The 22,932-nt window shown below is 40.5% G+C and overlaps 1 protein-coding gene across 2 annotated transcripts in view; it reads left to right on the forward strand.

Moving 5' to 3' along the window:
* The first annotated feature begins 5,769 nt into the window (after positions 1–5,769).
* TECRL (trans-2,3-enoyl-CoA reductase like) overlaps positions 5,770–22,932 on the forward strand; it is a 70,679-nt gene continuing 53,516 nt past the window's right edge. The window contains exons 1-3 of one of the 2 annotated variants that reach the window (XM_054825707.1): positions 5,770–5,960; positions 6,042–6,100; positions 9,130–9,249. In XM_054825707.1, the coding sequence (XP_054681682.1) occupies positions 6,089–6,100; positions 9,130–9,249 (132 nt within the window). In that variant the 5' untranslated portion in view covers positions 5,770–5,960; positions 6,042–6,088. Of the gene's footprint in view, positions 5,961–6,041; positions 6,101–8,925; positions 9,250–22,932 lie in introns of those variants that run through there. The other variant, XM_054825705.1, reaches the window with a different exon arrangement.

Below are 22,932 nucleotides of genomic sequence, written 5' to 3' on the forward strand. Positions count from 1 at the left end.
GACAGATCGTAAAAGTGCTACAGCCTGCTCCGAGGCAGGCAGGTCCTGGAGAGGTATTCAGAGCCTGGTGTTGAGGTACCAGGGCACCCTGTACCTTGTGTAGGGGAGGCAGGTATCTCAGCATGGGGTACTTACCTGGATCGTGTCCTTTGAGGTTGCGCAGGGACTCAGGAGCCTGATCTGCTGGGTGTTCTCCAAGAAGAGAGAAGTAGTCAGGAGGCAGGTCTTTCTGTGCCTGGTTTCTGGAGCCTTATCATGTTTAGGCATGAAGGAAAGGCCCAGGTTGCTCAGCTGGCTTGTGAAGAGAGCCAGCTCTCATGATTCAGCATGGCAGATGTGGATGTGCCACTGGGCTCCCCATGGAGCTACTACTTACTGTCATCCTGTCAGTATCCTCCAATCTGGCTGGATTTCCCGAGGAAAGGCAGGTTTATTTCAGGGTACATGGTGGCTCCGGGTGCTGTGAGGATGGCAGGTTTGATGAAGTGGTGATCTTGAGCACACGATCCTGCTAATGTTAGTGATGTTTTCACCTAAGCCTGCTGCAGGCAGAACTGCCTGGCTGAGCACCCGGCCCCAGCCCTAGCACAGAAATTATCTGGTCTCAGATAATTTTTCTTCTTGCTGCTTCTGAAGTGTAAATAAAGAGTGGGTTTCTTGTAGTGCCTTAAATATGAGAGATTTCTTGTACTACTTTAAACAATGCTAGTGAGGACACCCTGGTCTCTGAAGCAGCCTTGGCAGAAATAATGGTCAAAACATGAAAGAGAGGGCACAAATTAGCCCAGGACAGTACACAAATTGGGGTGGGGTCACTTCTTCATCGGGGTCATTACTGAGAATGGTACTAGTCTGGGGGCAGATGATTTAGCTGTATAGGCAGAAGAGTCTAAACAGGAGAAGGAATTAGAAAAAAGTAAGAGTATTTCAATCTGATGAGCATGCTTGCCTTTGTTTTTTGGTTTTGCTGCGTGGAAACATTTTTCCAAACATTTCAAGCTTGAAAAAACCTGACACTGAACAACAGGTCTAATGAAATAAATAAAATTTTCTTTTGTTCGCTTGTCTAATTCCAAGTTTTCAGGAATTCTGCTGTTTCTCAAAATCATTCTGCTTTGAGAGAAAAATGTCACAAGAATATTTTTTAGTCACAAAATGAATGTAAAAAAAAAGACTGATCATTTTTCTTTTAGCTCGAGAATGATTTTTGGGCTGAGCCTGAATATTAAAAATGTCATACTAAATGGCAACTTTTCTGAAAACTTGAAAGTTTGTGAAAGAAGGAGGTTATGCTGACAGATGTTTCAGAAACCTAATTAATGAAGCCCTGAAATGAAAAAGACTGAGAACAATTTGGCTTCTTGTATGAGAAGAAATAACACATAACATTTCAAAAGTAATAAAAGACCAATCACCCCAAGAACTCCAAACAAAAAAGAAGGATTATAAAACAGGAGTTAGGTTTCTTTTTATCATTGTAAACTTTTTAAACATATCTCTGGATAGAACTATCTGAAAGACCATGATTATATTTTGTGACAATTACTGAGGTTTCAGAATTTTTATACATTCTACATCAGCAAACAAAACCTTTTGAATATTTGTATGTTGCAATAGCTCCCTTAGGAATCTGTAGGTGTTCTAGTCAAGGTTGTTCTTCCCTCCTACCGGTCAGAAATTATTAGAGACCAGACTGTTCTGAACCTCAAAATCTTTTCATCCAAATGAGTAAATCTTTTTAAGTGCTTCAGCGTCAATAGAAACTGCATATTTGAACAACATTTTGTTTTTCTGAAACTATTCCAAGTGCCTCTGGCTTCATCTTGCATGTAATAGTTTTGCACAAAAGAAAGATGCATTTAATCTCAGCTGTACGAGCATGGATTTGCCAGTTCTGTACTGCTGCTGTTTGTGAAAAATGGCTCTGCCTCACTGTATTTCTTTTCATCATCCTTACTTAGTGGCTGATCAGCTTCCGATAATGTGGTTACTTGATCTTACTCTGTGAAATTACAATTCATTATCTCATCAGGATATGTTCTTGGAGTGGGATTAAAAAAATGCTGTCAGTAATACATATACTCAGTTGAAATTAAGTGAGGACATGAAGTAAGCTTACACTGCTGCAAAGTGCAGGGTATCAGCACCTGTCCTTCATTAATCCGCTCAGTCCTCTCTCTTTACGCTGTGAAGTGCCGTGATAACATGAAGCCGCAATGAAATACAGGGAAACTTTCTGACCGCTCCTGCTTTGAGGACTCTCACCCACCTAGATGCTGCCTCGCTGCTTGCTTTGCAGCTGGGCATGAGTGTGGGTGCTGAGACTGGCAGGGAGCTCATCACAGTGGCTTTCCTTAAGCATGCAATGGCGCGTGAGAGGGCACAAAGCCTAGTGTGAAGAAGCCAGACATTTGGAAGCAAGTCTCTAACCTTTGTTAACTGAGGTGCCATTTTATCAGGCAGAATTGATGATGCAGTAAGGGGACATCGCACCTTATTAAGGCCAATGTATGAAAACACTTTTTGCCATTGAAACGAAAAGGCTGCTTAAGGAGACGCTAAAGGGTGAGTGTAGTGCTGTAGGGAAAATTCTTCAGGTAAAGGTCAGTGGACTGTTCCTTAAAAGTAGTTCTTGAACAAGTTTGGGTGACGTTTCTTTGCCTGCTTTCTAATACTGCTTTCTAATCTTTGCCTCAAAGAAACAACAGGGTACAAAACATATTGTCTGTGTAGGGACTTAAACTCGAACAGTGTTGATCTCCCTGTCTGACTGTCTGCAAAATGCCAAGACTAGCTTAAAAATCATAGACTTTATTGCGGGGGCGGGGGGGTGTGGAAAGTATCTTTGTTTCTAGATCTTTTGAGGTCAAGTTTTCAGAGATCTTGAATGTTTCTAAGGGCTACACATTCACCTAATTGAAAAAGGCTAACAAAACGCGTAAGTTGAAAAAAAAAAAAGACATTTCACATAGCATTTGACGTAGTCACGTACTTCCAAATGCCATGTATTTAGGGGAAAAGACCATCATGTGCCTCAAATAATGAGAGGTAATAACATCAGGAATAGTACAGTTTGCACTGATTTAATTTAAACAAGAACTGAAAATTTTCAGCTGCACATCTGTAAATATGCAATTTATTGTCAATGACATTAAAGGATTGATCTAGCAGGTCACCTACAAAGATTCCTTTGGGCCTCTTCATCACCAGAAGCATCTCCTCAGGCTTCTTCTATGCCACCGTCCAACAGCTGTCTTTTACAATATATCCTTACTGTCATCAGATTTGAGCTCTGTATCACGCTGTATTTATTTTGGTAGAGAAGTAGGTCTGTGTTTGTGTGCGGCAGGGGCTGGGGGTGGAGGTTTCACTTTGTACTTCTTACAGATAGAATTACTGTGCCTGTCTGTTGGCTTTGCTTATTTCTCTTATGTCCCTTGTGGGTATCTGTGGGGGATAAAATAAGCACAGGCTTTGGATTTGATTTGCACTGCGAATTTGCTTCTAATTGGCACCACCCACACCAAAGTTTAAAGTCAACATTTTCAGTTTTCAACGCCAGAAGGATAAAGCCAGGCTACTAGAGTGGGATTTTAAACAGCTGGCAAAACTCCATTGCTGTGATAGTCAGTGGTAAAAACTTCTCCGGCAGGGACAAGGTGGACACCGGAGACCTCCGGGCCCCGCTTGCAAGCTGTTCCCCGGACTCTCCCTTCTCACAGCCTCCGAAGGATGTGGCCGGAGGCTTGTGGCTCTTGGCCATGCAACGTGTCCATTGTGCAGCTCACGGGGTCAGAAAGGCTGTCATCCTTTGCTGAGGAGCCCTGACGGTAGAGCAGGAGGGGAGGAACATGGGTGTATATCACTTTTGCCCTGTCCCTTAGCAGTGATGAGGTCTAGCTCTGACTTCAGCACTATTTAAAATAGCTCCAGGATTGTTTTGTGTTACAGAGTCAGTGCACTCTCCTTCTGCGCCTTTCTGTCCTGTCCATTACTTATTTGTTAACAGATTTAGCTTCAAGAGAGAAAATTAAAGTACTCAAGTAGTTTTAATAGTAACACTGTGGGGCTTCTTCTAAGTGGCTTTTTTGTGTGTATGCACATGTAGACAGAGTGCTTCAAATTGATTTTGAGGCTGCTAAGGTAGGCATGTGGAGGCGAAGAAATCCCAGAGGTCCGTACAGGTTTTCACCCCCCCCCCCCCATGTAGCCTTTATAAACAGTATTTGGGAATAACAGTATCAAATTTCACATACTATACGTTGCATTTCTAACAGCTGGGTTCACACGCTTAAATTTCCACTATGCTTGAGAAATGCGTTCTAGTTGTTACTAATATGATATGGATAACGGAATCAAACCAAGTATTTAAAAGCATTGGCCCCCAAAATAACCTGATAAACCTATTCCTAACCTCTCAGCCAGATGAAGCCAGGACCCAAAGAAATTATTGCTAGTGTTTTTCCAAATGATTCCATTGCATCCAGTCCTTAAATCCTTCCTTGGACAGCTCAGTAAAAGAGACTGCGAGCATAGCCACACTCCTGCCTGGCTCTGGAAACGTTAAATCCAAGGTTGCGACGGGGGGTGTGGAGCAGCGCTGATTAGACCAGGCGCAGCACCGGGACCGTGGGCTGCGCAGCTGCTAAACCAGGCTGGCGGGGCCGTGGGGCATGGTACGTACCACCCGAACGTACGGATTCAGACCTCCTTTAGCTGGGGGATCTCTACTGCTGGTTTGCAACGCAGTTGAGCACTTAATCCCAGCATCTTCTTCCCCAGCAAAATGAGTGGCAGAATCTCCAAAAATGGGACACCAAAGTGTGTATGTGTGGCCTTGGGAACCCGCTTTGCTTTGGGCTGCATGACCTGCAGTACCGAACCCCGCTTACTTTGGGCTCTGGAGTCTGGTGTCTTGGGGACGTTGTTCAGTTCTTTGGCATCACAAAGCCGGTGGGGAAGGCATAACCCGGCTTCCACTAAGCATTTGAAGTGCATGGGATAAAAAAGCAATGTGTGAGGGGCTGCTGACGAGCATCTGGACTGATGAGATGGCCCTCTGCTGTTGACTTCACAGTCAGCATTCTGCAGACTGAAAGGAGATGACCAGTTCTCTGGGGAAGGAGGAGTGCAGAACATGACCAAAGATGAAAAGGAACCTCAGAAGTACCTTAAGGCCCCAGCTGACATCTTGTGAAATCCCTTTGTGGCAGGCTGTCTGCTGGACGCACGGTGCAAGAGAGCCTCACGCAGAGAAGGCATGTGGAACGGGAAGGGAAAAGCAGGAAAAACAGCAGTTCCCCAACACCTCGCAGGAAAAACAGCAGTTCTCCAACACCTCGCAGGAAATCAGTGTCATAAGAGAAACTGAATGCTAAGTCTTAGTCCCTGCCCAGTGCTTTGTTACCTGTTTTGTCATGACCTGATGCTTGTTTCAAGATATTTTATTAGAAGGGTGCAAAATATTGTTGTGAGAATATCAGCAGTTTAGTTAACCAGAAATGATGGCCCTGCTGCATGCTTTGGGGGCAGGCATTCCTTCCCTCCTGGAAAAAAGTGCCTTTCAGAAGGATGGCTTAACAAAATGCCCGCCCGTCTGCAAAACGGCTCACGTCAGCCAAGTGCCAAGTGAGGACAGGAGGTAGAGCCACAGTTTGAGAAGAGTTATGCCCATCCTCGTGGCCCCTCGAAAATTTCGGCCCCTTATATGGCAGGAAATTCAGTACAAGTTGAAGCTGTCAGAGATGATCTAATTCTTGCTGAGTGCTCTTTGATTCCTCTCAGAGTCCCAGAATGAAGCTGAGGTCAGGGACTCGGTGACTGCTGGCTACTAGCCCTGCCACAGCTCCGGGAACAGCAGCCCGTGCCCATGTAATGTGGATCAATAAATCACCACAGGACCCATCGCTTGTCCCCATGTGCTGGGACTCCCCACCTCCAGTGCCGGGGACTGAGATGAGGTATGTATAACTGTATTGAAAGGGAAGATGTGCCTTTTGTCCAGTAATTAATGTTTCCTTTCTGTGTGCACTTCCATGTAGAATGGGCTGAATTACTTCACATCGAGCCAGAACATTCAAACCCATTGATGACATTTCAGGCAAGTGCAGCACTTGTCACATTAACGGCAAAATCTCCACTGCTTTTATGCATCTCCCTTTTAGAGCTTAGGTGGTAACTCTATCCCTGATTATTTTTGGTAGAGGTGCTCTCATCCACCTTATATGCAAATAATATGTTTGCTGTAGACATGGTACTGCAGTCTAATCCTAGCCCCATAATTTAATACAGTGAGGAAAGGGCCAGTCACCTTCAGGGAAGCCCTACTAGTTTATGTCAGCAAAGCATTTGGCTCTGTAAAGATTGCTGTTTATCAAAATATTGCAATTGCATATGATTAGCTTGGATTAAAAAATTAAAAATACATTTTTGTAAGCATTTTCCTGGAATTGTTTCAGATATTCAAGTGTTTCTTGGTCAGTAATAAAATTCTGATCATTTAAATGTCTGCAGTAAATCAAAAGCTTTTTTTCAGAAGCAGTAGCTCAGATGTTATCATTTCAAATAAGGTTATAAATATACCCACAGTAATGACTCCAACGCCAGTTCCTTATATACACAGAAATTAGCCACGATGATCAATATTACTCTTTATTGCTTTTGAATTGAAATAAATTTAGAATTTTATTAATATATGCTATTATAGCTCACTGATTCATAGATTTTGCCACTAAAAGGGGATATTATATCAGTTTGTCTCATCTCTTGTACAGCAGTTTATACAGTTTCCTTACAGTAGTCTGTTCAAATAAGTCTATCTATCTCACACTTGAAATTTAGGACCTGCGTGTTCTGTGGTCTCTACCTGGCTGTTTTTAGGAAGCCCCTTACACTTAGCCAATAACTTGTCACTCTCCACGTTCTGACTAGCATATACCAAAATTTCTGCTTGCTATATTGACTCCACCAAGGTGGTGGTTCCTTGCACACCTTTCATCTAAACTCAGAGACAGGTGTACTTCTTTAATCACAATAGAATCTTGTTCAACAATTTTTTTCTTTAGATGCTGACTTGTTTTGTGTCAATGGCAAGACACTAAGTGATTTCAGCGTAGCCAAAATTTAATCCTTATTTGCATTAGGTGACCAATATTGTTACACGCCTGCATTTCCAGGGTCAGGGCTTTCTGCTGACAGAGCCAGTGAAGGCATTCAAAGGGTGCATGACTGCACCAACAGGTAACAGGAACTTTTCTCTCAGACCTTAGCTACACACAAGTTTGTCATGTCATATGGACATAAAGCATCTTAGTTAGGAGTTGGATTAGCCTCTTAAATCAGAACAACTGGCTAAAGAATCATAAATAAATTAGGCTAGCCCTTGGTATTGCAAGTATTTTGTCATTTCAAATGCCCAGTCCTGTTACCACTGAGCTCAGACCTGTTCGTGAGTTCAGCCCCTGCTAATTCGTTGTTTCCTTCTCCTATGTCTTTTCCATATGTCTATAAGCAGGACACACTTCATGTATGCAGGCTTGATTCTCCAGAACTTACGCACATATACAACTCGAGTCCAAGAGCAGCAAGCAGGTAACTCATACATGTGAAGACAAGCGTACCCGTGAATATTGTCGGGAGAGGAGCTTTAGCTTGAAAATTGCCTTCCTTTGGGGGTCCCCCTTGTCCTCGTTTTTAATGCTTGCAACAGCTTATCAATTAGTTTCTCTGTTATTTCATAGAACTTCTTGTCATGTGTCACTAGACAAGATGTGGTGACCACCAAATTTTCTGTAAGTTACAGCAGAATCAAAGCAAAGAGACCTGTTCTGTTCCCACCCTGCCTCCTAGAGGGGGTTTTAATTGTGTGGTCACTTTTATCTTGTGGAAGGTTTTTTTCACTTAATTAAACTTCCTTAGTTGTAACAAACCTATAAGATTTTTGTAATAGTGATTGCAGTTTCCCTGAGGTTTTACCATGTAGAAATGTATTCAGAACTTACTCTGTGTCCCCACTGGAAAGAGCTGTCTGCAGAAATCCGTGGTGCCCTTCTAACACTGTAATCCTAGGCAGCCCAGGGAAATTTAGGGAGAATCTCAGGATCTAAAAGTGCTACTAGTTCTATTAAATCCTATAAAAAAGTCATACAAGGAAAAATGAAGTTTAAACAAGGCTTGGGGAATCTCTATAAGAGAAAATTTGTTGGTTTAAGTAATCCTTATTTTTACCATTAAGGCTACTTTTGTCTTGCTGCAGACTTACATTGTGAAAATTAATTATCAGGAAAGAATAAGAAAATAGTAAAATGATCCAAGCTCTGAATTAATGCCTTTATAGTTATAATTTCCTTTACTTCAGTTGAATTTCTCTGGCAGAACTGCAAGGAAAGCTCTACCCTATTAAATAACAGAGAGTCCATAGTACTAAATAAAAGCAGGTACAAGATCCTCTCTATATTTGCAAGCAGCTCCTAAATTTTGCTGATGAACTCCTGGCATTTTGTTAGTAAATATTTCTAGAATAGATGACATCTAACATAATTTTGTAGATACATACTAAGGCTTCATACATGCACACACGTGCATATATAACATATATACACACGCACATACCTATACATATATGTGGACACTTTTAAACATCTGTCTCAGTAGATAACAGTGGAATTTGCTGCAATCATTCCTTATTCCTTTGGGGATCTGGAATTTCAGGATCTGACTTCTAATAAGGAATCTCTAGATGTGTTGTTTCAAATGCCAGTTTAAATAAAAAGCGGGGCGGGGGGGGGGGAAGCAGCAGTAATTCAGCACATCACAATAGCAGGTTAAATATAGACATGGATTACAGAGCCATTGTTTTCACTCCTGCTAAATAAGACAGTACTCTTAAAATGGAATGCCACTTGACCTTTCGAGTCTCATCAGTCTGTGACTGTATTTAACTGATGCAGGGAGGAAACATTTTCCCCCTGGAACTGTCCCCTGTTGATATGACGATCACTGCTGCTGGGTCACGCCATGCACAGGAGGCAGAAGCCCAGCTCTCCAGAACGCAAGAGGGATCTTGGAGCTCATGGAGGAGCTCTGTCCGTGTCCCGCAATGACACACGCTCTTTTTTCAACTTCTCTCAGCTTGTGCTCTCTGCTGGCCATCTCAAATCACCACCAGTGCTCAAACATTCAAAAATCACTTACTTTGAAGTGGAAATTCTTGATGTGCAAAGCAAGAAGCAGATCTGCATTGTGGACAAGGTGAGTGTATTATTCCAGCACACGGCGCCAGTTCAGGGACTCTGTTTTCACTCTGGCGTGGTCTTAATTCTGTAATAGAAATACTTTCATTCTTTTCTCTGGGAGGTACTCAGAACTTCTCGTTAGTCACAATCCTTGGCTATTTTTCTCCAGGATTTTGACAAATAATCCAACACTGGTTTCTTTTAGACGTCCTGGCTGCTCTGTGGGCTCAAGACATGTCCTTAGGCTGTCTCTTGACACTTAGATTACAGTGTTGATTTTAGAGCATGGTACTTAAACATCTACTTCAGAATGGATATTCAGTTTTAGTACATTTGTAAAACTGAGCATCTCTGCAATGCTGTGGGTGCTTGTTGGTATCTAAACATATTCAGCTGCACCCTACTTATCAGATTGAGCAAGAACCTGGCAATTTAAAAAAAAATATTATTTTTAAACAAAGGGTCTTAGCTAAAAGAGGCTTTTTTTTTTTTATAATGTGAATCAAAAAATGTAAACTACAGTCAAATTGTATAAGTAGGATGAGAGGACTGGGTAGGAAGGAAGTTTGCAACACAGTAAACAACAGCTGAAAAAATGCTTCATGAATACTTTCACTTTTTTGTGATTCATTGTCCCTCAGCAGAATAGCTGGTCTCTTGCATGCCATGAAAATGGGAATCCTAATCTATTTAGACTATAGGATTTTTCAGTAACGTAGTAGAGTTTTGAGACTTACTGTTTTGCTAGAAGAAAAAAACAACCTAAAAAATTCCCTTATCCTCATTGGTAATAGCTGCAACCAGTGGATAAGTTTGCTTCACTTGTTTAATTTAATGCCTTTGAAATATGCAGGGCGGAATACTACCAGATTTCTAGCATTCTTGATCGTGTAAAGGGCGTTTTTGAAATTGGTATGCCTAGTTAAAGGTAAATATCTCATTTATTCATTCTTAATGGGGCAACATATTTATTGAGGGTTTTTTTAATCTAGCTAAAAGGGAAATGTACAAAATAGTCAAACAAATATGGTGACTATTAATACCAGTTCCAATGATAGAGTTTGCATTATTTCATTTACTGAGTGCGGTTTATACAGTTATTAAAAAGGGTTATATAAATACTACACTGAATAAGGTTTCAATTCAAAAAAAGACTGAGTCTGTTTCTTATCTTAAGCTTTCCTACAGTGTCATTAAAAGAATATATTCCCAGAAACAGAATTAGGCAAAGCGCCACATTTCAGGAATCCTTCCATGATGCGTGGAAGAACTGTAGTCTGCTGGGACAATAGCAGACCAGTGTTTTTATCTTTATTCTGAATTTTGATGAGCCTGAACATTTTCTACACCTTCTCCAAACCATGGACTCTGTCCCTGTAGTGGTGGAAAGAGAGTTACAAGTGGTGATTGTGCAGTACTCTCAATATAGAGGTAAAATACACACAGAGGAGCAATAACAAATGTAAACTGAAAGCATGTGCTCAGAAATCTATGGTTAATTTACATGGCTATGGCCAGCAGTATGGACCTTTTTCTTTTTTTTTTTTTTTCTTGGCACAGTACCAAGGGACTGATGCAAGTTTAGTGCAAGGCTGAGAGTTCCAAGACTGCCTAAAGAATTTGGATTTTGGATGAATGTTCACCTGGCTGGCTAAGTCCCTTAATTTGCTGTGATAATGGCTTCCTAAGGCAACCCTGAAAGTACAGAAGTTGAGTTCCTTACTTCTGTGAACACTTATTAGTATTGGTGAACTTCATTTCAGTTGGTTATTAGAGCAAACAAGAGACCATTTTACTGCATTATACATAATCTTCTGCTTAATTAAATATAACATTGATACAGACCCAACATGACACTTCTAATGCCTGTTTTCTGTTAGTAAGAGAATTATGATTAGCTTAATTTCTTGGGGTTGCATGTAATTATTACTTGTCAGGATTTATAATAGGAGAGAATAGGAACCATAGATTTTAAAATGTATGTATTTACACTCTTATTGCATATTGTTAGTAGTTCAGACTATTATAATTTAGCAAATGCATTTGTATTATTCTCAGGTTAATAAATCTAAAGGGACAAACTATAGTATAATGGCAGAAAGAAGACTCCTTTCTTTCTCTACCTAGTAGAAACTCAGGCAGAGTGATTAGATGATTAATGCTCTGTGGTTAAATACCAGTCACTGCTTCCAGAGGGTTAGTTGCTATGAGACTCTTGCATATGCATAGCATATGAATCCTGTTCAGACTAGTGGGAGCTCTGTAAAGTCTGCAAAATGATGATACATCTAACTAGTTTCGGTATTTAGAAGGAAAAGATGTCTTGTGCTCAATGCAATGTCAGGGGTTTAGAAGAGGTGTGTGATTTTGAGCAATCAGTTGACATCAATAGGCTTTGGATCTAGCATAAGTAACTGTGAATTAATTCTCCATCTGTAAAATGAAAATAACATTATTTCCTTTGGCTTTCTTACCCATCTTATACTTTGGCGAAGGATCATTCACTTTTGTTAAGTGAACTGAGTGGTTACTATAAGGTCTTGATTGTCTTTAAGATTGGCTTAAAGGAACAGAATAAATACATATTTGCCTGGGTTTTAAGCCTGTGAGATACATTCGTATCGTACTGTAGGCTTTTCCACAGTCAGGAAAGGCAGAAAAAAAAATATTGAAAGAAAGCAGTAGAAGAGGAAAACCCCAGATATTTTGTCCCATAGTCATCCCCTCCAGGAGCTGGGTCTTGAAGAAAAATACCTAATCTTGCAAAACTTGAAGTAAATTCACAAGAGTCAGCAACACTGGCAGTTCATTTTGCACATGCGTACTTTGAACATAATAATCTTTATAGGAGTATCATTTCTTTTATCTAATATTGTCAACCTGCTCTGGGGACTTTCTCTGCTATGGATATGACATTATGCAAGTAGTTTTGTGTGCATGAGCTTTTCCATGTGCTTTTCCTTTAAGTAAGAGAGTTACTTAAAGAATTTAAAAGAGAAATAATAACAGTGTGAGATCTTTTTCCCCAGATTTGCTCTTGGTACAGAAATTAATTCTGAGGTGAGATATCATGGAGAAGAGGCTTCAGAATTTGGGGATGGGGAGAGAAGGGAGGAAACACAAACCTGTCTCAAAATCTTTTCCCAGTTATTTTACAAAATGTTCCCAAACTACTTCTGGCAGGACAGTAGGCACCAGTGATTTATAGACAAAAGGGGGCCTAACTTTGACAGTTGGAAAAAGGTTTCAAAAAGGAGTTAGTAGAGCAAGCTAGTTCAAACCGAGGCCTCAACCCCATCCATCTGTCCTTAAAAGCGGTACATAAATGCTCAGAGGAGTACCCTGGGACTGTACTCACGTGAGCAAAGGTATCGGCACTCTGGCGTGATGGCGGCAGGGGCACAAACGGCACCGAAGTTTTGAGGAGATGGACGAGCAGCCTCCTGCTCTGTGCCCTGCCCACGAGAGGGCAAGAGCTGGTGGCTGAAAGCCACGATTAGGCAAATTGAGACAAGAAAATTGGCCTGTATTTTGGCAGTCAGTCAAGGGGTGATAAGTAAGTTGGGCATCTTGTGGGTGAATCTTCAGTCTCTTCAACATGCAAAGCAATACTGCCTTTTTTTAAGATATTCTGTAGTTGACACATGAGTTGTACAGGGTTTTTTTGCTCAAGGAGGGAAGGAAGTATTCAGCGAGGAATAAATCTCTTCTTTGGCCAGTGTAAAACAGCAGGTGAGCCTATATGGTCACAAGTCCCTTTTTTCCTTCACAATTTATTAATTTCTATGGAAGAATTTCCTCTGTGTCTGTACAGAGGAGAGGGCACGTAATTAGTGATTTCTCATTAGAAATATTTTCAGTGAAAGAGAGTCTGAAAATGTCTAAGGATTTTGGCTCCCATATTACTTCTAAAAAGCTATAGAAAAGAACAGAACATGCAAAATTCATCAAGTCTTAAAAATGAAAGAAAATAATTCCTTTTTGTATTTTTTAACAAATAATCCACATTTTTCATTGTCAACTTATGAAAAATACATAGCTACTCAAAAACTGTTTTACTTGTACATTATTCCAAAAGCCTGATGTAGGTTAGTTTTAAAGTTATCGATGTGCAGTGATTTGATTTATAAATGCTGTTAAGGCAACTCATAAGTGTTTCTGTTATAGCATTCATTCTGTAGTATTTCGTTCTTCAAATTAACTTGTAGTAAAATGCATTTTCCCACAAACATAGTGCAAGGTAATTAATTTTGCATGAGTTGCTTTTAAGGCAGAAAGTGTTACACAATATAGTTTTTGGAGAATAAATCACTTTTGGGTAAACCAGCAAAGAAAGCTTTTTCCCATCAAAAGCCTCAGAGCTCAGTAGTTTCGTTGCTGTACGATTTTGCAAGTTAAGCTATAAGCAGAGGTGCAAACTCAGGTTTTGGCTGCTACACAGTGGCCCTTCTTTTGGAAGACTTGTAGGGCCTACAGAAGAGAGCTTGCTTCCTAAGGTGTGCAGGACAGAGCCTCTTCTCTTGGTGTGCTGCAAAGGTGATGGAAGCTACTTTCCTACTGCTCCTTAAACCAGCCCTCCATGCACCCAGTGCCCTCTCACACTGAAAACTCTTTGGAAAACCTAGTTACTGATAGTTAAATGTTTGTGGTTAACAATATATACTGTAGGAACATTTAACTGTATGTTTGTGGGTGTAGATATGCCGTGCAATGCCTACAGAGAAAGTCACAAGAACATTGTTATTTTCATAAATTAAGGGACCCCTGCGTAGGGCCTGTTCGTTTTGTTAGTCATTTTGTTGCGCCCAGCACAGCGCAAATCTATGCATCAGTCCAGTCACTTACATATACAACTCTTCTTGCTGTTAAATATCACACTGTATGTGTATTACTACATCTTTTGCCAAAGATGAATTAGGGCTTATTCTGATTACTCCGAAAGGCTTGTTTGTCTCTAAAGGAGTTCACAAGCATTTTTGTTTCTAAAGCACCTAAACCAATAATGTCCCTGAATCTGCACACTGTGGCTTAGCAATGCAATGGATTTACACTGGCATGACAACAAAATCAGATACATGCAGAATTGGTATCTCCAGTATTAGAAATCTATTGCTCTCGCCTGTGGGTTGCAGCTCTGTCACAGAAAGTGAGCAGCCAAGAAGAACGGTCGTCACCAGCTCTCTTTTGCATAGTCATCTCTAGCAAATAAAAATAACTTCTCACATCATAACTTGGAGGTTAGACATACCACATTCATTTTAGGTGAGCAAATACAATCATTAAAGTAGGCAATGAAAGTCTGCAAAGGAGCTCTTTGTAGTACCAGGACATTGCCTTTTACATCGGACTCTCCTCATTTGCTTCATTCTGGGAAACTATGGCAAAGAAATCCTTTCCCAGGAAAGAGATTAATATTTTCATTGCCTTACAATTTTAATATTTCATTTCACAGAACTCTGTATTCTTCCTTGTGGAGAATGGGCAGAACCTGAGCACTTCCACAGCAGCCTCATTTCATGCATAGGATTTTTAAGATTATCATCTTTCTCATTCAAGCAATCTATCATTAGAGATGTCCTGCCTCTGATGCCAAAGATACCCAAAGGGACTGAACAACTAGCTCTGTCAAAGGAGGGGGCTTCCATGGGAAGACCATATGTTGGTGCAGAGTCCCACAAACTAGGGATTCCCACAGCAATATGGGTGAAGGAGCACAGACACAAAACTAGCTGAACCTGGGATCATTGCTGGGGAAGTCCTCTTTTTTACTTCCTTTTGGAAGGGAGATTTCATAATGCCTTGTATCTTTTACCGTATGTTTTCACAGCATCCAGCACATCAGGGATCTGGTCCCTGCTGGGAAGCACTGCAAGAAAATACATTACATTTACAAACATGTTATAAAATCTATGCGTTTTCTTGCCCGTAAGAACTGAATCTTATGCCTACCCCCCCAGTGCTGGAGGTGATGACAGTAGTATTTTCTTCCTCAGTTATTAGTTACACTTGGTAAAGTAGGTAAATGTATTCAAATTCTGTTGAAGCAATGCATTACACTAATTTCTTCCTGCTCTACTAGAAATTCACATGATTTTAATGTCAGTATAGCTACAGGTAGTTTGAGATTAAAAAAGGCAACTAGACATATTAATTTTTGCTTGCTTTTTGCGGTCACCATTCATATTGTTTCAATATGGCTTTTGAAATGGAATATGTGGAGAAATGGCCTTTGATTTATCCAGGAGAGAGAGACTGGGGAGGGGAGAAGCTGGTAACTTTAGAGTGTTTAGCATTTGTAAAGGGATAATTTAAAGAATTACAGTGCCACTACAGAAGACTAATGCTTGAACGGAAGACTAATGCTTCAGCTGATACTAATTTTCAAAGCTTAGAAGTGCCTTTAAATGACAGGTTTTATACACCTCTTCTTTTAGACAGAAAAGTCTAAGCCTGGGGGGAAGAAAGAAAGAAAGAAAGAAAGAAAGAAAGAAAGAAAGAAAGAAAGAAAGAGTGAAATGTAATAAATAATAAAAAAAATTTAAGCTTGATTCAAAGTTCAGTGAAAACAAGAGAATGAATTCTTGAAACATCAGTGGTGCTCCAGCTCTTCATGAACATAGCCATTCCGGCCAACAGTAAAAGCCAGCTATGCTACCAGAGCAGTGAATGTTGCCAAAAGTGTATCTGTAGAGACAGATTCCCAGGCAGTGTGAATATGTCCTCTTTCCCAACAAAGTCATGACATTTTACCCCAGCTGCACATTTGCCTTATTGCATCAAAGATAATTCAGACATTATTGCAATTTATGAATGTACTGGAGCAATACAAGACCACAGGGAGCTGTAGGTGTTTTATTAGTCTAATAGTTAACCAGCATAACCCATGATAGAAATTTAGGTGTATAATGGCTTCTCATATAGGCATTACTGTAGCATTTAAATACTCCTGCCCGTGATTTATTGGTCCATCAGAACACGCTTCAGGTTGTTTCTGAAATCAGACCTGTGATTCTTCACAAAATACCTGAGCCATGTAATAATGGATCTATAAATATCTAACAGTATATATTAATGTTACCATTATAACATATCTGCCTATGTTCAAACAATTTTGGATTTTAAAAAGTCCTTAAAATCCAAACTTTCCTTTTTTAATATATACAACTCGTACTACAAAAGAACCAATTGTGGCAGTCAGAGAATCTGTACCAGAAGTACAGCAAGCATCTCTTCATTGCACTCGGTATGGTGAAAAGTACTTAGATTTCTAACTGACCCAATGATGTCTAATTGTTCTCATGTATCACCCTCATTTCCCATTCCCTTCTGCTTCTCAGCTTCACACTTCCCCTCATGGACCGCAGGGAGCTTCCTGTCTCTCCGTCTTCCTCTGCCTGCTCTCCCCAACATAGCTTTGGACCTACTGGCCAAATCTAAATACATCTGAGAGAGAAAAAATAAAAGGCTCAAAAGATTACTTAGTTCCTGCTTGTCCAGCAGAAGCTGGAGGCTGGTGGCATATTGTTTGGGAGCAGGGAGCACCAGCGGTCTTCTGCCCTGCTGTACAGCGGTAGCCAGCTGTCAGCTCGGCGTGCACGTTCTTACTCGGCAAACGGCAGTGCACGGCAGCAGAGCAGCCCCCATTTCTTGCCCAGTGGAAACATCACCGGAGACGGGGAAGGGATATGGGGCAGCTGGAAGAGGCTTTGGGATCCTTTATCAGTAAAAAGTAAGGCTTTATTAGCCCTGCTACTCATGGAACCACTTGTTTTGCTGATACAGGTTCTCCTGTGAATTTTCTCTTGAGCTGGTTGACCTCACTCTTGCTTTTTGTTTTCATACAGTCCCCCAAATCGTTTCTGACCATCCTATGTGAAGTATTGGTTGAATTTCTTGGGTGCACTGCTTGATTTTAAATGTTAGCAGTTTGCATAGGTATAAAAAAGCAAGCATAAATCTCTACAGCCACATGATAGAAAAGGGAAGACAAATTCAGAGAGATTTCACAGCTAAGCTATATGCTTAATCTGTGCTAGGACTGGCAATCAAAATCCAAACAAAACTCTAAACCTCACCTTCTTCCTGAGACAAATTGGTCAAAATTAGTTGTTTGGGTTGTTTTTTTTTTTTTTTAAGTGCATATCCCAAATGTTGTTTTCTTTGCAAATTACAGTGAAAACAAATGAGTCTTTAATTTTTTATGAGGTAGAATTTGGGAAAGATTGAATTAAAAATTAATTTTGGAATATTTCAATCTGTTATGAGAAAATAAATATTTCATTTCAAGCGCAATTTATTTTACAATTTAATAGTGCATTTATTTGAATATTATTTCCTGTTGGGTTATTTTCCATGACATGAGAGCCATGTGTTATATTATTTTACACTGTCATGATTGATGTGTCATAAAATAATGCAAAAGTAATGAAAGTTTCATACCTATGAGAAATAACAGAAATAAAAATAGCACAACAAAATGAATTTTCAGCATGTTTCTGAAGCAGGATTTTAAAAAAACCCAAACATACATTTTCTATTTCATTTTTAAAATTTGAAGTCAGTACAAATTTACACATCCAGAGTTTTGCCAGAACAATTCTATTTTCCTGGTAGAAAAGTGCTGTGACTTAGGCTTCCTGACTGGTTCTGCTGTTAAGATCTCAAAGTGAATACACCAATCTTACTCAGTTCCCTTTAGCAAAAGGTCGGAAGGCACAGAGGTGTACCAATTCTAGTCAGATTTGCTCAGAAATAGGTGAATGTGGTGGATTCTGTAAATTGAGGGATGGCCTGCACACTTTCTGTCTGCTAATGGATTGCATTCTCTTTACTTCCACTGTCATCTTTAGCAGAGGGGAAAAAAGCTCCTTCTGGTGTCTGACACTTTTTCAGAAAATTTCTTGCAAAGGCAGAGGATTTTTTTTTTTTTTTTAATATAGGTACCCAGCCATCAGTACAAAACCAATATAACATCTTTAGACACAAACTTGGCTAGTGTGAATTGACGTGACTGCACCCAGTAAGCATGTGGTTATGTGTATTCTTAGATAATTTGACCCATAGTCACTGGGAATATTAGTCACTTGGATTATCTCATATGCCAAAGTTCATGTGACCACATAATAATCTAGGAGTTTACTAAGTGATACAGCCACCTACTCATGTATACTGGAACTGATTTGAACTAAACCCATAGTTTTGAATATCTCCATTTTCTGGAAAGACTGGCTTAAGATCGGAGCTAGCTCTTTAGCAGGCAGCTCACTGCAGTCTACTGAGTAAAATATTAAATTAAACATAAAGCCTGTGTGTAGTTGCTGACAACACTTGTCTATATGTCATTATTTCTATGTCATTTCCACGGTGGGCTCATCTGTTCACATCTCTTTGGACATGACCAGCACACTGGTTCTACCAGGCTAACAAGAGGGCGGTGTGGGACACACCGAGGGAGGTTACAGTAAAACAGTACCCAATTTTTAATACTGTCTTTGAAAATTATCAATAAGAAAAAGTAATCTGATCTAGAAGCCAAATTCATAAAACATGGAGATCAATTAGAACAGGTGTTTTCCTGATTAACTTTCTGTGAAATGCTGCTGATTTCTAATAATACAGCATGGTCCCAAAGCAAGGACAGGGTGCAAAAGCAGTAATGATGAAGTATCTGTTGAGTGCCGAATTTGGAAATTACCTGGCTTTCCCAGGTTAGCAGGTTATCTGTTTTGGGGTCAGATCCTCAGCTGCAATAAGCTGATGCCACCCTTTTGAACAAATTTACCCTGTCTGAAGATGGGGCCGTGTGTGGTTAAAGAGCAGCTGGAGTGGCAGAATTTCTGAATTTCTGCAATTATGGAAAATGACTGTCTGTTGGAAAGTAGGTGACTCAGCAGTGCAGTGGTACTGACATGTCACAAAGAGAAAAAACATTCAAAGGGAAATGTTAAATGAAAGATCACTTATTTGTCAAAATTCTATTATTCATATTCTTATTGATATTCTGCTAACCTCTAACCCCTAAAATAATTCTTTAGTGAACGAACTGTGTGATGCAATTACATACAGATCACCAGATTTGTTATAATTCCTTGACTTATAAATGTGAAAGAGGTATGAAAGTGGGTAACTATCTGATTAGCTTGCACTCACAAAAGGCAGTATTAAGTTCTCATAATATCTTCCACTTAGTGCTCTTCCTTGAGTCATAGCCTAAGTTACTAATACGGTATTTTAAATCTTAAAAAGAAATGTGATGCTTTGTGCATTGATGCATAAAGGAAGGATAGAACAGGAATGGATGACCCAGAAGGTCCTTTCATTCTTGAATTCCTAAAAAATGAAAAGTTGCCTCGAATGGAAAAGTAAAAGTATTTTTGCTACGAAAGTACAGAAAAAAAAGGATTCAAGGTTTTTAACTCATCCTTTTCTGAATGAAAAGTATAATGAATGCAACCCAAGCCTGTAAAATCTGCATTTCTTCATAACATTTTTTTGGAAGAAAAAGTAGTCTTGAACGTTACACAATAGCAGCTTACTAGAAAGTTGACTATATTTAAAATCTGGTGTTAGACTATACGTTAAGAAGTTGGAGGGAAAACTGGCTTGACCATCAGACGTAGAAATATGTGCCAAGTAAGAGGTGTTTTTACAATGAAATTAATCTTGTTTTAAATAAATCAAGGGTGGTCTTTCACTCTGTTTTCCCTTTGCATATTTGAAAAGTGCTGAAATAGAGGAAAAGGAAAGTTATAACACTTTCAGAAATAATTTAAAAGAATAAAAGGAGAGCAAGACTAATAATTACAGTGAAATGTTCCAGGGTGTTTTATTCAGTTAGCACAAAGGGTAATAAGAGCAGATGCTGTTCCAGTCCTTACAATTCTTTAGCTCGTATTGATGTACAATGGAAAGAACAAAAGATAATTAATGGTCTACGAAGAAGACACTCTTAGTAGTAAGCTGATGTCTCAGCATCCATCTTCACATTGATCAATATTAGAATCTATAACTTCACCGGTTGTTTTATGAGGTCTTTAAGAAAAAGGACATGGAATTATCAAGATCATAAAAAAATGTATTTCATTCTTTTGTGGCTATAGCCTCATTATTCTGCCTGGGAAAGGACACTGTGATTCCTCTATGTCATAGCCCATTCTGAAGAGGAAAGTAGTTGTGTTATTTTTCAACTTACGATCTGTGTAGTTTGTCTCAAGTGGAAGGGTCCTTCTCTAAGCCAGCTGGCCCATAAAACAAATGTCTTCCTGCCCTCCCGGCTGATGTGTGCTCCAGGCGTTCCCTGGGCACAGGCAGCCCGTGCAGCGCGGTGCCACACAGAGCTGCCAGGCTGCGACTGACCAACCAAGCACATGCTCTGCCTGCGCCCGAGCTGGCAGGATTTAAGCCAGCCGAAAGCAGCTTGGATGTACTCAGGCACAGCAGTGCTCTTGCTAACGAGCTCTGCCTCTCTCGTAGGTGTCGTACAGAGCACACTCCCCGCCAGCTGCAGCTACGTGGTTCAAGCACCAGCTGTGGATGTAGGGGAGGTGGTGTGTGATGGTTCACGTCACACCACGTGGATGCACTCACTGGTTCCTCAGCTGCAGCCAGGCCATTGTAAGCACATATCCTGGCAGGTGCTTTGTAACTTTTCAACACCTAAGGCATGTGAGTGATTCTATAGGTCGACCTATACCACAAGCTTAGACTAATTTTTTGATAGCTAAAGTTAGGTGATACGAATCCCATGGCTGGCTAGAGTTGCTAGGAAGGGCCGGACTAGAAATGTTGCACTGACTGAAAGCAGCGCTGCCCTGAATCGTCACATACATGCAGGAGATGGAGACCCTGGGCTCTGTTTTGAGCTAGCGCTGCTCTGTGAGTGTGCTCAGCTTAACAGTCTTTCAGCTTCCCCTGAGTTAACCAGATGATCAGCTCTCCAGAGCACGGGTTGGCCCTGGCTACTCTTTTCTGGAACTTGGCATGGTGAGGTGCTGATCTCCTGCAGGGATGCAGGCCCTGCAGTAATGTGGCTTATACTCTCTTTAGAAAGCCAGATGATCCTCCATCACATCGGATAAGTCCATCCCCATCCTTGAGCTGGCAATGCCATCTCTGAAACCTGCACACCTGCCCTGCACTAGGACACTTGACAGATTTTGGTCTGCAGTCTTGTGCGCTGTGTGGTCGTTGCCAGCTAACAGCACTTGCATACATACCTGACAGATTCTGGGCTCCAGACCCCACAGGTGTGAGATTACAAGGTGTGAGAAAGCAATTTCAGATATTTTTAGAGGTTTTGAAAACATACACCCCCCTCCCCCCTATCTTCTGTATTCAAGTCCACAGCAGTTGTACACATTGCAGGAAAAGGCACATGTAGACTATGGGAGATGTGCTGCTCTACTGTTGTGTGGAATGACTTAAGTGCAATGAATGCAGATAAAATGTTTTCTTTCCTTTTTGAACTGAGAAAGGTAAGATGGCTTCTTCTATTGTTCCCTGTAGCTGGGAAGAGAAGGGAGCCAGCTGGCTTCAGGAACTCGAAGGGCAATGTCCGTCTCCTGGCCCAGTGCTGTTCAACATGGTTTAGGTGCAACACAGACCTTGGTGATGTCGGCGAGGGGGAAAGGGTACGGCCTTGGTTTCAAGGAGTCCAGCCCCTGATTTGGGTGGAGTTGGCATCGCTTAGCAGGTGCATCAGAGAGACAAGTCAGGGTTTAAGTAGAGGTTCACTTAGATCAGTTTCTGCAAATAAGGACTTTTCCAGTGCCTAGTAAAACCCTCTGTATCTGTGGAAAAGAAAGCATTATCATCTAAACCCAAAGAAAAAGCTAGGAAAAATCTGAACTTTACATACCATTTAGCACAAGTATCATTTTACAGCTTTAGATCATTGAAATCTGTATTGAGCTCTCTGCCTGTTCATATTATTACTGGAAACAAGTCAGCTTACTCCTAAGCATTAATGGCACGTATATTATATATTTCTGTGGAGTGTCAAATTATATAAGAGCAAAACTTTTCTTTTTGTACTGATTTGTTGCGTTAGAGTCAGCAATTTTGTTTTCTTACATGAGTGTTTCTCCAGACTCAATCTTCTGAGCAAAACAACCTATGTTAAGGTGCTGACTGATCTCTACTAGCAGGATTTCTTATGCTCTTCTCTATTTTTCATGCATGGTTATTGTCACAATTCACTAATATCACTAATAAGTAAAATAGATAGATAGATAGATAGATAGATAGATAAATATCACTAATCACGTTTGAAAGAAGTGGGGCTACAGGCTAAAGATGGTGCCAAGATCAAAACAAGGCTCAGTAAGTTGATTAATGCTTAAGTGTATGAGTTCTAACTAATGCAATGAAAGAGGAAATTGGATTGCCCAACAAACCCCATAGAAATCTTTAAGTGGGAAGAGACAGGCGAGCTTCTGCAGAGCAGAACTGTTGAGTTCCTGTGTAACTGCCAAGGAGGCTACATCAGAAAACCGCCACGTTCTGGTTAGACTGAGGGAAGCTGGAGATGGAGTGAACCAGGTGATGAGTGCCCAGCCAGGGAAAATGGTGCCATGGCTGTTTCTCCACCTCAGCCCAAAGAAAATCTGCACCTCTTCAAGATTTTGCTATCTCACCACCACTTCATACTGGTATTAGCCTATGCTGTGCGGGTGGTGCCTAAAGCCTCCAGAAAAGGTGA

The sequence above is a fragment of the Grus americana genome, chromosome 4, assembly GCF_028858705.1.
Source record: "Grus americana isolate bGruAme1 chromosome 4, bGruAme1.mat, whole genome shotgun sequence".
NCBI classification, from domain to species: domain Eukaryota; kingdom Metazoa; phylum Chordata; class Aves; order Gruiformes; family Gruidae; genus Grus; species Grus americana.